Source organism: Notolepis coatsorum, assembly GCF_963971535.1.
Source record: "Notolepis coatsorum genome assembly, chromosome: 15".
Classification (NCBI taxonomy): Eukaryota; Metazoa; Chordata; class Actinopteri; order Aulopiformes; family Paralepididae; genus Notolepis; species Notolepis coatsorum.
Genome location: NC_140179.1, coordinates 91,001,330 through 91,018,829, shown reverse-complemented (window position 1 = coordinate 91,018,829; position 17,500 = coordinate 91,001,330). Strand labels below are relative to the sequence as shown.

The following is a 17,500-nucleotide window of genomic DNA, read 5'->3' as shown; positions in this document are numbered from 1 at the left end:
TTAAATGAGTGCTCCTACCAGAGTCTTCAGGGTATTCTTGTTTACCAGAGAGGAGATCCGGTACAAGAATCTTGTTAGTTGGTTGACCTTTTTTTATTACATTGGTTGCCATTTTGTCACAGGAAAGATTTGCCTCTAGGATGGAACCCAGGTAATTTCATCCCTTGTGACAATTGTCACCCACTGTAACAGAGAAGCCGTTGGCCTTGCTGAATTGTTATTTGATCCAAAGAGAGTGGACTCTGTTTTAGATGTAATGATAGTTTGTTATCTGCAAATTCTGCCGAGTTCAGAGCTGAGGGCTTTTTCAACCTGCAACTTGTCTCTAGCTGCTGAACTAGCTGAATATATTGTGTATGAATATGAAATGACAAAGCAAAAAAAATGGTTTGATGTAAATAAGCTATTCCTGAATCTGACAAAATGTATGATATTTGGCAATCGAAAATGAGATGAAAATATAGTATTGTCCATAGATGGAGTTGATATTGAGAGAGTTACTGAATTTCGTTTTCTTGTGTAATTATGGATGATAAACTAAGATGGAAATCTCACATTGCACAAAAAAAGATGTCCAAGAGTTTTTGTTATGAATAAAGTAAAGGATGTGTTAGAGTATGGGGCATTTTTATATTACTTCTATGTGGCAAATAAAACTCTGAATCTGAATATGAAATATGGATTACAATAAGGATTGTTATTTTTCATCTATTACGTTGAACTGTAATAGGGAGGTGTAGTGGTTACGTCATTGCCGTTTTTCCGTGTTCCACCCTCTGTCCAACCCAATGTATTTCCCCATTTCCCATTTCTAAATTGTCTCATTTAAACAAATAAAGCATGGACATTTGCATTCTGTGCGTATTCATCCACAATCTATAGCTCAACACGAAAATATTCGCAATTAATCGCAAAGGTAGCAAAATAACAACGTTTATGTTTTCGTTCACTGAGAAACTACCATTTGGCGCTGCTGACTGACGTCACCACAGTGTAGACTCCTGGCTTTAGTCGCAGACCTAAGTTTTCCCTTACATTCCATAAGCTTAACAATTCGTACAATGGGAAAATAACTGACCCTGAATCTGTGGCTAGTATCTCTCTGGTGATCATAACCATTCATCTCTAAAGCCAACCACCATTTTTAAAAGCAACAACCATGTTACCTATTTGTATTTATATTTTAAATCGTATAACGTTATTTCGCTGCATATTAAATCACTGTAAATACTAATGTAAATCATTGTTTCGTTGTACATACTGTGTATAGTTTATAACATTATTGTTTTTTATGTAACGTTAGTAGATAGCTAGCTTGCTAGCCGGCATTCGCGAAACTCCTCTACATGCCCCGATTTAAAATGGTTCTCTCCTCTTTGAATACTTTTGTCCTCACCAACAAAGTATTCTGCCAGGGACTTATGGACACGACAGTAGACATTGCTAATGTCTAGTATGTTAACTTTAGTTAGGTAACGTTAGATAGCGTGTATCAGCTGGCCGTGACGTGTATTAGGCGACAACACTGAACGCCAGGCATTCTCCTGCCGTACTGTTAAGTGTAGTTATTTTTTAACGACAAATTAAAAACCTTATAACTACCTTTATTTCAACCAAAATGCGTAAACAATAATGTTAGTGGTAGACGGGAAAACATTTTGTGCAAAAATTAAAGCTTTTCAATTTCCATGCGGCAGAATTGTTACAATAGCCGATAATCCATTTTCCCAATGATTCCCTATACGGGTGGAACAACCAGTGACGTCAGACTACACCTCCCTATTAACACAAGGATTGAGTGCCCTCCGATGACATCACTGGAGGGCATACTCAAACATATTAACCCTCAATACCAACAAAACTGCTTAGAGTTATTTGGGAAATGTGTGAGATTATGTGCAAAATAAATCAGCATTGTGTTTCGGAGAAGCGCCCTTTTACTCTAGCTGAAATTACCCTGCTTGATTCTGAAATGTATTACATATAATACCAATACAGGCTCTCTTGAAGGTTATAGACATAAACACATTTAAAAACATTACTGTTACAATTAAGGGGGTGGAAAGAAGCATGCAACAATATTTGTAACACCTATGCAACTTCTGAAGAGGCATACAGTAAGTGCACACTAAGCATTGAAGGTCAATAAAGGCCAAACGACACGTGTGTGTGTGTGTGTATCCTTGTGCAAAGCAACAAGGATGTACAATGTATGCTGCTTTGGGAAATCCCTCCCCATAGCAGCACAGGTTTTTACATCCTTATTACACACACACACACACACACACACACACACACACACACACACACACACACACACACACACACACACACACACACACACACACACACACACACACACACACACACACACACACACACACACACACACACACACACACACACACACACACCACACACACACACACACACATTAATTAATAAGATAAGATGAGCAAATAACTTCTCAACTGCTTTGACTCTGGACCATTTCCTTTTTCTGCAGGGCCTCCAATGCAAGACCAAGCCCCGCTGTGAGTATACACAAGTGCACATGCACATGCACGCACATGACACACACACACACACACACACACACACACACACACACACACACACACACACACACACACACACACACACACACACACACACACACACACACACACACACACACACACACACACACACACACACACACACACACACACACACACACACACACACACACACACACACACACACACACACGCACACACACACACACACACACGTGCAAGTTACCGTACTGTACAGTACATCTACAAGAATGGCGTCACTCTAAAACATATATAATCTATGCATTAAGTTAACCTAACGTAATAATACACACACTGATTAATTGGTGAAATCACAGAGTTGCGTTGTTAATTTGCATTAATTTGCATGCCAATATTGCAGGAAAGGAGGACATTGGGGTCCATTGACAAATAAATGTTTGGAATGGCCAACTAAAAAAAACTAAAAAACAGTCCAATGTTGTTAATTCTGTAAAAAAAAATGCTTATTGTGGAATACCAATGTCAGGAAACAGAGCCAACTGACTGTATATTGATTGGGTGCGGCGTGTTCATAAAGAACTTGTTTACAGATGCAGGCATTATTGAAAGGCAATGTCAAGTTAGCATCATAATACAGGAAGCTTTCAAATGTAACCAAGTATTTATGGCACCAATGTGATCAGTTTCTATGGGAGATTAACATTGGCTAACATTGGCTAACTTGTGCTAGCATGTATCAGTTGTCACGTTTGCTGTGGATGTTTCTGAACCGCTAAAATATATATTTTTTAGCAAACTAGTTTCATTACTTGTTTGTCAATTTGTTAGTTGATATCCTTTGCAACTATTGACAACTGACCGATAAAATCAGGGTTACAGAGTAGATGACACAATCTATTACTGGAAGCAGATTGACTATCAGATTGACTATCTGAAACGGTTTGATTATGTTGATGACTGGGAAGATTTTTAAATATTTTGGTACGGTTTCACCTGCACAATCCTCTCTGTTTCCCTCACACACCCCCATGTACACACTTGTGCACTTCGGCGCACACTCTACGGGCGTGCAAAAGGCACAGCTGATAATCATCACACACACACACACCGCACTGGAGTGCGTTATCTTTTTTGCAACGTATTATTACATTTACATTTACATTTAGTCATTTAACTGACGCTTTTATCCAAAACGACTTACAAGTTCTGTACGACAAGTCATCAGGAAGTGTACAACTCTATCAGCTGAGTAACAATGTTCATCAAAGTGTTGCGTGTTACAGTGTAGGTTAGTTTATTAGGACAAGTGCATGACAGTAAGGTTAGTTAGGGTTAGAGTTTTTTTTTTAATTATTATTATAATTTTTTTACATTATTATTTCAGATAATGGTTGAAGAAGTGCGTCTTAAGTCGACGGCGGAAGATTGGACGGGTTTCGGCTGTCCTAACTGGGGTGGGTAGTTCATTCCACCATTGTGGGGCAAGGACTGAGAATAGGCGGCATCTCTTTGATGACCCTCCCGGGGCTTGGATAGGAGTAGGTCTGAGGCGGCCAGAAGATGCAGAGCGTAGGGGTCTTGAGGGTGTGTAGTTAGAGACCATTGACCGGAGGTAGGCGGGAGCGGTTCTGTTGATTGGATGAGGAGTTGGGTGACTTCTTTTGTCAGGAAGGGGCGGATCCTTCTGACGTTGCTCAGGAGGAATCTGGAGGTTCTGGTTGTCGCTGTGATGTGAGCAGAGAAGTTCAACTGGTCGTCGAGGACAACACCAAGGTTCTTGGCGGTCGGTGACGCGGTCACAGCTGCATTCTCGACTGTGATGGAAAGGTCGGTCAGGGGGGAGGATTTGGCCGGCAGGTGGAGCAATTCTGTTTTGCTTAGGTTTAGTTTGAGGTGGTTGGTCGTCATCCAGGTGGAGATGTCGGACAGACAGGCCGAGATCCGCTCAGAGACGTGGATATCTGAGGGAGGGAAGGAGAGGAAGAGTTGAGTATCATCGGCATAACAATGATACGAGAAGCTATGAGACGTGATAATGTTACCCAGTGATTTAGTGTAGAGGGAGAAGAGAAGGGGTCCTAGGACCGAGCCCTGGGGGACACCCGTCTGCAGGGGGCGGGGGGCTGACAGGGTCCCTCTCCATGACACTTGGTAGGAGCGGTCATTGAGGTATGATGTCAGCCATGTCAGCGCAGAGCCAGCCACTCCCATTCCTGCGAGGGTCGCGAGGAAGATCTGGTGGTTGACTGTGTCGAAGGCTGCAGATAGATCTAGGAGAGGCCTTTCGCTTTTGCTAAGTGAAGTGCCTCTGTGACTGCAATGAGGGCCGTTTCTGTGGAGTGGCCAGTCCAGAAGCCAGACTGATTAGGGTCTAGGAGGTCATTCTGTAAGAGATAAGCAGTAAGTTGCTTGGATACAGTTCAAGTTTTTTAGAAAGGAAGGAGAGAAGAGAGACAGGACGATAGTTGCCTATGACGGTGGGGTTCAGGTTTTTTTTTTATGAGGGGCGTGACTCTGGCTTGTTTTAGGGTGGTGGGGACCACCCCTGAGTTGAGTGAGGAGTTGATGGTTGCAGTTAGGAATGGGAGGATGTCCGGTGCTATGGTCTGGAGGAGTGGGGAGGGTAGCTGGTCCAGCTGGCATGTAGTCGGACGGTTCGACGTTACCAGTGTCAGGGTCTCTGCTTCTGTAATGGGAGAGAAAGATGACGGAGTGATTAAACGCCCTTCGTGGTTGAACTTTCCTGTCTCCTGTGTTGTGCATTTGAGCCTACCTCTAAACCGGTTCCTAACAGAAGATCTGACCATGGAAACAGGCTCAGCCAACACGGGGGACTCGATGACACGGGCGTCACTACAGGCTCAGGAGAGAGTCCTTCTGGACCATGGGCACTTGCCTCGCAAAGCCTCCACTGCCGTCCATGCCTTGAACGATCGACTACAGGCCCAGGAGACTCTCCAGCAGGGGGGCACCATTCAGATGAGGGATCTCCTGTCGGCTATCCAGGTACTTTTGGGGCTCACACTGTCACCTACTCCTCCCACTGCTTCTGCCCAGTCCCCAGTACGGACTACCATGGCCGCGGACGTCAGAGAGCTCGTCTCTGCCTGCCCTACCTGCGCACGGAACAAGGTGTCCCATCGCCCTCCTTCAGGCCTGCTCCAGCCTCTCCCCGTGCCCAGTCATCCATGGTCCCACCTCTCCATCAGGCCTGCTGCAGCCTCTCCCCGTGCCCAGTCATCCATGGTCCCACCTCTCCATCAGGCCTGCTGCAGCCTCTCCCCGTGCCCAGTCATCCATGGTCCCACCTCTCCATCAGGCCTGCTGCAGCCTCTCCCCGTGCCCAGTTGTCCATGGTCCTACCTCTCCATCAGGCCTGCTGCAGCCTCTCCCCGTGCCCAGTTGTCCATGGTCCTACCTCTCCATCAGGCCTGCTGCAGCCTCTCCCCGTGCCCAATTGTCCATGGTCCCACCTCTCCGTGGACTTCGTTACCGGTCTCCCTCCGTCCCTCCGCAACACTGTCATCCTGACCCTCGTGGACCGTTTCTCGAAGTCAGTTCGACTGATAGCCCTGGCCAAACTCCCGACCGCCGCCGAGACGGCGGAACTACTCACCACCCACATCTTCCGCCTGTACGGCTTTCCCCAGGATGTGTTGTCTGACCGTGGCCCCCAGTTCACATCCAAGGTTTGGCAAGCTTTTTGTGCTGGGATTGGGGCCACGGTCAGTCTCATGTCCGGCTACCATCCCCAGTCCAATGGACAGGCCGAGAGGGCAAATCAAAGCATGTAGTCGGCTCTTCGCTGCATGTGTTCTCTCCACCCCTCCTCCTGGAGCAAGGACCTGCCCTGGGTTGAGTACTCGCTGAACGCCATGGTCAACGACTCCACCGACCGGTCGCCATTCGAGTGCTCCCTAGGATACCAGCCACCTAGACCACCTAGACCACCTCTACTCCCCTTTCCCGGAGGCTGAGGCGTCGGTTCAGTTCAGGCCCACCTCCACCGCTGTCGTCGGGTCTGGAACTCGCTGCGCACTGCACTCCTCTGCGCCACTGCATGGGCCGTCGATCCTCAGCCCCGGAGTACCAGGTCGGCCAACAGGTCTGGTTGTCGACTGCGGACCTTCCCCTCAGTGTCACTTCCAAGAAGCTCTCGTCCAGGTACATCGGTCCCTACACCATTGACCGAGTGATCAACCCCACCGCCATCCAGTTGGTTCTCCCTCACTCCCTCCGACGCATCCACTGGGTGTTCCACGTCTCTCTCGGGTCAAGCCCTACATCACCAGCAACCTGTCTCCACCTACTCCTGCACTGCCCCCCCCCCCCCAACTGGTAGATGGTCACCCACAGTGGGCGGTTCGGAGGCTCCTAAAGGTTCGTCGCCAGGGTCGGGGCTTCCAGTACCTGGTGGATTGGGAGGGGTATGGACCAGAGGAACAGAGTTGAATTCCCCGATCCCAGATCATGTCTCCCATCCTTCTCCGTGACTTTTACCGAGCCCACCCAGACGCTCCGGGCCAGTCGCCAGTCTCCCGCTCGGGGGGGGGGGGGGGGTCCTGTTACGGTTTCACCTGCACAATCCTCTCTGTCTCCCTCACACACCCACATGTCTGTCTCTAACCCTGTGTCTGTCCCATCCACTCCCTGCACTTCGGCGCACGCTCTACGGGGGTGCAAAAGACACAGCTGATAATCATCACACTGATGGATGGAGACTCCACAACTGCCGTCTAATCACCTCACCACCTACAAGAAGACCAGGATCTCCATGCATCAGTGTCAGATCTTCCTTTATTAACGGCCTGCTTCAACCCACTGCTTCCCCCTGGTCACGGATATCCCCCGCCAGACTCAAGACACACACACACCGCACTGGAGTGCGTTAACTTTTTTGCAGCGTATTATTAAACGCCCTTCGGGGTTGAACTTTCCTCTGTCTCCCGTGTTGTGCATTTGAGCCTACCTGTAAACCGGTTCCTAACATATTTCACATAGTTATAACACTTTAGGTGACTTTACATCAACATGCCTTCTGCTAAACAATGCAAAGAGATTGAAAAACACAATTTCCATTGTACTGGTTCTTTTGAAGCATTTGAAACAAAGTGAGCTCACATTATCTCATACAAGTTTCAAGTTCCTAGTTTATTTGGAGGAGTGGAATAATTGTTTCTTGTCTCCTCGGCCTAGCAGCAATCACACAGGCAATAAGAGCAGTGCAAACAATAACTATTTAAAATATAAAAGGGCAGCCTTCCACAGCACTGCCATATTGAGTATGTTTTAATATTTCTTTTACCTTCAATTAAGAACAAGTTTGTATTTACAACGATGGCCGGGCAAGAGACAACACCTCTTGAAGGGGGGGGGGGCTGAAAAATAATTCAGGATTAAGCATTTCCGACATATAATATAAAGTGGTGATACAGTAAGTGATACATGCACTGACTGAAGCAAAATAAGATGAGTAACATGTCGTTCTTGATGTCGGGTGACTCCATCATACAGTTATTTTCTCTCATTGTTGTTAATGGGCGTGTCATCTGAGCGAGTGCCTGTCAGAGCACACGTAATAACAGTTATCTGATTTCCTTCTCGGACTCACTGGGTCATTAGCTTACTGTGCTTTCAAGAATGCCTGACAGCGGTAAACAGAGACAGACAAACAGCAAGAGAGACAGATAGTGTGACGAATCGATGACAACGTTGGCTCGGACGGTACTTCACTGAGGTGACAGCGCGGGTCATGCATCGCATGGTTATATGATCCTCTTTGAGTGAGTTTCAGTTAAGACTGTGGGAACGCTTGAATGTCGAGCAACAAATGGGATGCTTTTAAATGTTCCTTTGATGCAGTCAGAGCTTGGTAAAGCTGCATTCTCCCACTATGCTCCCTTTTTATGGAATACGCTGCAAGTGAAACTTTGTCTAGAGGCACTTCCTACTGTGAATGCTTTTAAAGGTATGCTACGACTAGCCCTTCATGAAACTGTTTTACCTGATGCTATTGTTGATCTGAGTATGCTTCTTGCCACTGCACAAATGGCCTTCTGTATTTGTATTAGATTTGTATGTTTTTTGTTTAATGCCCTTGTTTTTAGGTTTTTATGTTGAAACTTGTTGTGTGCCGTGTTGGTCACGACTCCCTGGAAGAAGAGATCTTGTATCTCAATGGGACATTCCTGGATAAATAAAGGATAAAAAATGTCACGGGTTCAAGGAGCTGATCCTGGACTTCAGGAAGAGGTTATGTATCCATAACCGTCAACAGGGCGAATGTGGAGTGGGTCTGTAGCTTCGGGTTCCTTTGAGTCCACGTGTCGGAGGCCATGAAGTGGTTTCCGCATGGGGACACGTTGGTGAAGAAATCCCAGCAGCAGCGTCTTTACAACCTAAGAAGGCTGAAGAAGTCTAGCACGTCCTCACCTGTCCTGAGGAACTTTAACAGGTGCACCATTGAAAGCGTCACGGCCTGCTGCATCACCGCCTGGTACGCCAGCTGCCCTGAACAGGATCGGCGGCAGCTTCAGAGGGTGGTGCGATCGGCCCAGTGGCTCACAGGTGGTGCGCTGCTTAACATGGAGGACATAGAGTATACACCAAGAGATGTACTGTATATCTATAAGGCCAATAAGTTCATTGCTGATCCCAGCCACACGAGCAGTGGCCTCTTCATTAGGAAGCAGTCCTGGCTGTATCATCATCGTGGCTATAAGACTAACAGCCTCAGGAACAGTTTCTACCCCCAGGCCATCGGGACACTGAGCTGAGATTCCCAACACCTGCTCAAGCTCCGTCAACACCTGACCCTGTCCCCCTAGACCCCCTTGTTTCCATCCATTCACACACCCTGCCCCCCCCCCCCCCCCATTTCCTTCAGTTACATGGCACATACACACACTTTACGAGACACTTTTACCACTATTTATTGTGAACGTGCTTACATACATAACGTATTGGGTGTGCATATTTATAAAATGGGTAGCTCAAATCAAGCAATCTGATTGGATCATAGCCATGGTATTGTTGTGGCTGAAGGTTGTTTAACACAGCAGGAGACGATATTTCCAATTGTAACAAATAGGTAATTTATTTAAGAAAAGAAGTTCTTAACAGCAAGAGCTATGGGTCGAGCAGAGGATCACCACAGCTTGAACAAAAAACACTCTGTCCCCAATCCCTTTGCCTGTCCCCTAAATCCCCTCTCAGTCCTGCCCCCCCATGACAGATATGATGACGTATCATATCATGTCAGATCTGACATGACGTACATTAAGATGATACGTAGATTTAACATCGGAGAGAGAACATGAAGAGAGATAAACAAGATATGATGTCCACACACGATATGATGTAGAGAGTGAGATGTGTGTGTGTGTGTGTGTGTGTGTGTGTGTGTGTATGTGTGTGTGTGTCTGTGTGTGCATGCGTCTGCGTACAGACGTATGTGTATTGTATGTGTGTATTGTGTCACAGGGAATGTGTGTGTGTGTGTGTGTGTCGGTGTGTATGTCTGTGCGACTGTGTGTGTCTGTGTACGTGTGTGTCCGTGTGTCTGTGTGTGTGTGCTGTGCCTGTGTGAAAGAGAGAAAAGAACAAGATATGAAAGCATACAATGTACGAGATTACCAGCACACAACATGCCGTACTGAAATGTCCATCTGTTCCAAATTGTTTTAAGAACGTCAGCCAGACCGTCTTTCAGCACTGCTAGTTGACCTATATTAAACTAGTCCACCTCATACACATTTTCCCCAACATTCCCCCATTTGGGGCTATCCCTAGTCCCACCCAAATCATATAACCAAGAAAATGTGAACGTCTAACTAAACGAGAAACCATATTTATATAATAAAAGTTTAAATGGCTGATCTAAACAAGAAACCTAGCCATATAATACATTTTAAATGTCTAACTAAACAAGAAACCTTACTTCATTCACTGGACCCCTAACGGACCAACAAAGGCTGACTACCGTTCTCACAATAAACACAAAACCGCTCAAAACAAGAGTAATAATAAAACATCAAAAAAAAAAAATACCCCAATTTATAATCCTAACCTGACAGACAAATCCCCCCAACCTCCACCGCTTACCAAATGAGCCACAGTTCCGGCCGGAAACCGCGACTCTCATCAGGGAAAGGAGAAGTTGACCGTCAGAACTAAACATAGAACATCCCTCCCAAAAAAATGACATTGTCTCTTCCATAACATTGAGTCCCAGTGTCCATCGCTCAGCCCCCCTTCCATGCCCACGCCATAGTCTCCTCACCGTATTGCCAAAAGTCACATTTTGCCAATACAGCAACCACCACGCCACACCTCCAGTCCTCGTAGAAGCATGTCCCCATGCCTGGACGGGAGGCGCTGGTACCGACCTCACCACGTGTCCCCCCATCTTCGACGGGAGGTGCCCATCTTGCCCACTGCGTTAGCCCCCCCCTTTGTCCCTCCAGTCCCCAGAACCGATCCCCAGACCACTTCTTCTCAATGCTTCCTCAGGCTCAGAACCGACACTCTGCCGATGCCCCTTCCCATTCCGGTTTGACCAGGACCACAAGTAAAATAAACAAAAAATAATAAAAAAAATAAAAAACAATGCAATGATTTTCAATGGTTGCAATCTCTATGCCGAAGGATCATTAGAAAATCAGACTAAAATTCCTAGTTAAAGGAATAAACCAACAAAACTGCACTCAGACCATCCCCCGTCACTCTTAAAGGAAAGAACCAACAAAAAGAAAATGTCCCTACCTCACCATACCCCTAATCCTCTATCCCCTCGTCTCCCTCTAAGGCAGCATAAAGCTGAGGATATGGCCCGATTTGTGGCTCAATCTCTTTCTGTCCCACCATCAGCATTTGGCTCGTTACGTGTGAAGTTACCAGCCTACCCAAGAGAGGCATACCACAACAGAAAAGGAGAACCAATATCAACCCTGCCACCCCGATGGATATCCCCGTCTGCATCACTATGCTTCCCCACTGTCCCAATCTTTCCAACACCCCACTCCCCCACCATTCTTCATTCCGGCCAGAATTCCCCCTCAACTCCTCCCTCAAATCTTCAGCTTAGCCATGGCCTCGGAGAACTTTCCCCCTGGCCCCACATTCGTCGGAATGAATGTGCAGCAGTACTGTCCAAACATGGAACAGACTCCACCCTTCTCCGCCATTAACCAGTTCAGAGCCTGTCTATTCTGCCACGCCACCGTACTGGTCGCGTGCATCTGGTCCCCCATTGCATCCAACGCCTCCTCGGTGTAGTTGAGATACCGCTGCTGATTGTAAAACAAATAGTTGATCCACCCGGTGTTCTTATTGACCGATATCCATGGCAGAATAGACTCAAACCCTGCCGCAATCTCATTCTTAGCCATGAACTCGGCTGGAATGCCCCTTGGCTGTCCTATGCTGTCCAGATACACCCTTGGGTCTGCCTTGTAGCTACGCTTCGTTCGAGAGATAGGAGACTCAGAAGGTCCTTCCGTCACTGATAATGGTAGGACCACCATTGGCATGATCGCCTGAACCCGGGCACATCTACCTGACCAATCTAAAGGAAGTGTATTCCTCAACCTCCTACCGCCGCAGAGCCAGTATTGGTCCGCCAGTGCCATATCCTGGACATGAAAAGGGCAAGCTACAGGCCGTGGGTTGGTATCCACTCCCTTTAACACGACCCCGTGTCCACACTTTCCTTCTTTCGTGCAGTTAGTCGTGATGCTCCAAATAGTAGTGCACCGCCCCTCTGCCACCTCCCCTACATCCCGGGTCCCCTCCTTTTGCAAGCACTCGAAATCCTTGGTCAGCCATAGTTTGACACCTCTGGGTATTGGCAACCCCGTCGCTACCCCCTGCACACGTACATCCAATTTCCTACAACGTTCCCGCATAGTGACATCCTTGAAATCCGTGACGTTTCCTGCCGCCTTAAAACGACTAGAGCCGAGAAACCCCAAACACTCTGCCTCGCACCAAGGGCGACTATTATGGGGCCCCTCCCATGCCTCTGCGTCCCTGTCACACTGAGCCCAACTGAACTTCGTGCCCTTCACCAGCAGCCTATCCGGACGTGCCTTGGAGCAGACATAACAATCCTCTATCTGATTCTGCGCGCTCGTGTACTGGACCCACTTAAACCACTCATTCCCTAAAGCCGCCCTATACATCGGGTCAGCCTCCGGGTCTTCCTCGTCATAGTCATAGTCGCCCCCATCTTGTTCCCCGGAAGGAAGCAAACCCCTCAACCTGGCCCAGAGTGAGCCCACTGAGTCCCTCAACGTTCCGGCTGTCCTCTGGAACATATCCTGTCCCCCCACCTCTTCCGACTCAGTGTCCTTGACCTCCCTTTTTCCCCTCACCCCTGTCCCCTGTGATTGGTTCGGGACAGGCTCAACTCTCCTATCTACCCCCACAACCCGATCCTCGTTAGTATAATGGTAAGTATCCCCGCCTGTGACGGGGGAATGGTCAAAATCAAAAACATGCCCTTGCGGTCCTACGGGAAACACCCCGTTTGGTTGTAGTCTTATCTTCTCCCCCCCTTCCTCGATGGAGGGAAGAGGGGGCGCCTGATTCTGAGCCTGGTCATGAAAGCCTGCTGGTACTTGAGCCTGAGCGGGACCCCGTGGGACTCCTACCCACTCAAACCCATCATCCTCAAGGACGGGTCGACCGTGACGGTTCTTAATGACGTCGTTGTGCCCGGCCGACCGTCCGCACACTGCTGCCAACATCTGCGGGAGCATCAGCAGGCACCTTCCAGTTGCCGTCTCGGACCCTCCATGTCGGGTTCTGCATAACTGCGATCGATTGTATCCCCCAAGAGATCGCCGCTGGCCTTTATGCAGTGATTGAAATGGAACCAGGTCGCTGATCCTTTGACTTGGACTGCCGTTCCAGTCGATCGGATCACCTCGTACGGGCCCTCTCTCCGGGGTGATGACCACTTTCTCTTGTGGACCTTTACGAAGACCAAGTCCCCAGGGATCAGTCTCGGTTTGGTGGCTTCCTTCTCCGCCTCCTTCACCCCCTTTCTCTCCTTTCGAAACACAGCTTCATGTATTTTAGTCACTTGCTGAAGATATTTTTCCAGATCTTGCTCAAAAATATCTAATGCCGGGCCCCTAGCCAGGTGTCTAAATGGCGGTGCTGGCATGCTGCGGCCTGTAAGCATTTCATGCGGTGTTAGCTGTGTTTGGCGGTTTACGCTGCTTCTAATAGCCATCAGAGCAAGTGGCAAAGCATCAATCCAGTTAAGCTTAGTTTGCATACAGATTTTCAACAGTTTGTTTTTAATGACCAGATTGGCCCTTTCCACCTTCCCCTGCGACCCGGGACTATAGACACAGGAAAGGCGCTGTCTTATACCTAATTTCTGCATCAGCCCTTTAACCACCTTGTCGATGAACTCGCGGCCATTATCGCTTTGTAATATCGTGGGAATTCCAAATCTCGGAATGACCTCGCGACACAGGAACTTGATCACTGTGTCCGCGTTCTTGTGTTTAGATGGAATGGCCTCAATCCAGCGACTAAAGCAGTCCTCTACTACCAGGAGGTATCGTTTGCCCTGCACTGGCGTTATCATGTCTGTATAGTCCATAATCAGATGTCTGAATGGTCCCTCAGGGAGGGGTGTGTAAGCCGCCACTGTCGGTACTCCTTTGCGCACATTGCCCTGTAAGCATGTTAAACACCTGGCTAGTGTAACGTCAATTTGTGCCTGAAGCTTTGGGGACCAAAATCCCATTTTCGTGATTCGTTTCAGGGTCTCTGCTCTTCCACAGTGATCAACACCATGAGCCTCAGGTATCACTAAGGACAGAAGATCGATGGAGGCGACTATCAAACCGTTATGACTCCTCCACAGACCATCTGCCCCCCTTACAGCCCCCCTCTCCGTCCACGACTGTTTCTCGGCCTGCGTGGCTGAGTCCTGAAGATCACTCAAATTATCCTCAGTTACCTCAGTCGTCAGTTCGGCCGCAAACATCAGAACAGCCGTGGACGCGCCTTCGCGGCCTCGTCCGCCGCGTTGTTTCCCGTCGTCACAAAGGACAGGTCTTTTCTGTGTGCCTGGCACTTTACGATAGCAATGCTTTTGGGCAACTTTACAGCCTGAATAAGCGCCACAACCTGCTTGTGGTGAAGGATCGGTGAGCCGTCCGATTTCTTAAAGCCTCTTGCCTTCCAAATGGCCGCGAATAGGTGGCATACGCCATGCGCATACGCAGAGTCTGTAAAGATGTTAACCGTGCGATCTTTAGCTATTATGCATGCTTCTGTTAGTGCTATTAGTTCTGCAAGCTGGGCCGAACATGGTTGCATGCATTGTTCGGCCTTTCTTGTTAGTGTTTCTCCGTTAGGTTTGCACTGTACGACGGCGTATCCTGACCTTAAATTTTCCCCCTCCCGATAGCAGGACCCATCCACAAAAAGTGAGAGTTCTGCTATCGCGAGCGGGTCGACTCCCAAATCAGGACGGAGTTTCACGAAAGCCTGTACCTCCACCTCACACTCATGCGGTTGACCCTCGCTCGGGAGTGGTACCAGATCCGCCGGGTTACTGCCGTGGCATGTTTTTATCGTAACGTCCGAGTACTGCAGGAGCCTCATGTAAGCCTGTTGCCGTTGGCTGGTCAGAACAAATTTGCCTCTTTCAATCAAGTTTGCCAATTTGTGATGTGTCCAAATGCAAATGTCATATCCCATTGTCACGGCCGTTGCCTTCTCATACATCAAATGTGCTGCGGCCAGGGCCTGATAACAAGGTGGCAGACCCTGCTCTACCGGCGAAAGAGCTCTAGAGTAATATGCTATCGGTTGTTTTTTCCCACTCCCCCCCTGTGTTTGAGTCAGGACAGCTGTCGCATGCTGCGCTCTATGTGAGACGAATAGGTGGAAACACTTCTCATAATCCGGCAGCGCCAGGGCAGGGGCCTGTAACAACAGACGCTTAATGTTTATGAACGCGTCCTCCCCCTCCTCGGTCCATGTCAAGGGAGCGCGAAGCTTGTCTGTACCCGCCTCTTTTATCATCATCCTCAACGGCGCTGTCGCTATCGTATAGTCCTCCACCCACTCAGAGCTGTACCCAGTCATCCCTAAAAACGTCATCATCTGTCGGACCGTCAATGGCCTAGGTGCCTTGGATACAGCTTCGAGCTGCGTGGGTGAGATGCTTTTTATGCCCTTTTGAATGACGCGAGACAAGTACTCAACTTTTGGCTGGCAGTACTGCAGTTTTGAACGGGATGCCTTGTGGCCTCCCACGGCTAATCCACTCAAAACTTTGATGGAGTCCTCATGGCACTGCTGACGTGTATCCGAGCAGATTAGAATGTCATCTGCATACAGTAAAACCATGCTGAGTAGTGTGTCGCACACTCCTTGCAAGTCTTCCTTGAGCGCCTTCGAGAAGTAATGCGGCGAGTGCGCGAACCCTTGTGGCAACCGGGTGTAAGAGTATTGTTTCCCCCTGTGGGTAAAAGCAAACAGATACTGAGACTCTTTTTCCAATGGAACACTGAAGAATGCCTGTGTGAGATCAATGACCGTATAGTACTGCGAGCTACTCGGGATGTTTGTCAGGAGGGTGTGTGGATTAGCGACTTCCGCCTCTGGTCCAGACACCACGTCGTTCACCGCCCTCAAATCGTGTACCAGTCTGTACCTAGCCCTGTCCGCCTTTAGCACTGGGTGGATAGGTGTATTACATCTGGATTTGAAAGGGACGAGCACTCCCCCCTTTAACAGTCCCTCAATCTGATGTGATATAGCTTCCTCCGACTCTGGCTTCATTGTATACTGTCTGATAAAGGGTGGTCTACAACCCTTCTTTAACCTGACCTTCACTGGCTGTGCCGACAATATTAGACCCACATCTGTGTCGTGTTTTGACCACAACCGTTCTGGGGTGCGCGCCAACATGTCCTGTTCCAGCAAAGCATCCGCCTCTGGAATAACGCAAGGGTCTCCTGGTAATCTGATTACTTGCGGTTTTGCCAAAACTGAAAAGGAAATCATTATTTTTATGAAACTCCCATCTGCGCTGTTCCAAATTAGCGGAGATTCCGTGGAGACCCACCTTTGAGTCTCGGATTCCTGTATCATTGAACCTAGATGTTCGGATTCGTAACCAGGATTTATTCTCAGAGTGATGTGTGGGGCGGCGTCTCTTAGTCTATGTTGTTCCCGTAGATACTTACTCGTGTTAACCCTCAACGCCGCGCCCTGTCTCCCTACAATTATCGTAGATGAGTCAATCTGCACCTGCTCGGGCTGTCCCTGCAACCATGCCTTGTTCCTAACTAGGTCACTATTCGTCAAATATTGTAGTGTGCAATGTGCCTCCATGTTTGTTTGTCTAGACTGAGGCAGTTGGGTTTTCAGAAATGGCTCCCAGGGGGCACAGACCCTTTGCAGCTCTGCATCTATGTTGCCCAGCCAGAACACAGTGGCCTCTTTCTCCCCCGTCCCTTGTAGCATCATTTGGTACACGTCTTGTTCAATTTGAATCCCCTCAGGCGTACATAGGATTTTACAGCCTAGTTTACACATTGCATCTCGTCCCAAGAGATTGCGCGGGGTGCTGTCCGAAATTAATACAGGTATTGTTATGGTCTTGTTGTTATACGTCATAGAGATTGGATCTGATGTGGGTATTAATTGTGTTTTTCCCGAGAATCCGACCGTCCGAACATACTGTCCAGACTGGGGTAAGTGAGCGGCGTATTTTTGCTTTATGCAGGAAAAACCTGCTCCAGTGTCTGCCATCATCTCTGTTAATTTGCCCTCCACTAGGACCTGCAGAATAGGTTCTTGCTCAGCTCCCTTGGAAACCACAATCATTTGATTTCCCCCCGTCGCATTCTCTGGGCACCCCTAGTGATTACCCCCCTGGTTTCGGGGCCCTCCTGTCTCCCCCTGGTTGTGGGGCCCTTGTG

General features: G+C 48.3%; 1 protein-coding gene across 2 annotated transcripts in view; it reads left to right on the top strand.

Moving 5' to 3' along the window:
• il17rel (interleukin 17 receptor E-like) overlaps positions 1 to 17,500 on the top strand; it is a 67,451-nt gene that overhangs the window by 348 nt on the left and 49,603 nt on the right. For both annotated transcript variants that reach the window (XM_084330785.1, XM_084330784.1), the window contains exon 2: positions 2,507 to 2,534. In XM_084330785.1, coding sequence (XP_084186911.1) covers positions 2,507 to 2,534 — 28 coding nt within the window. The remainder of the gene's footprint in view (positions 1 to 2,506; positions 2,535 to 17,500) is intronic.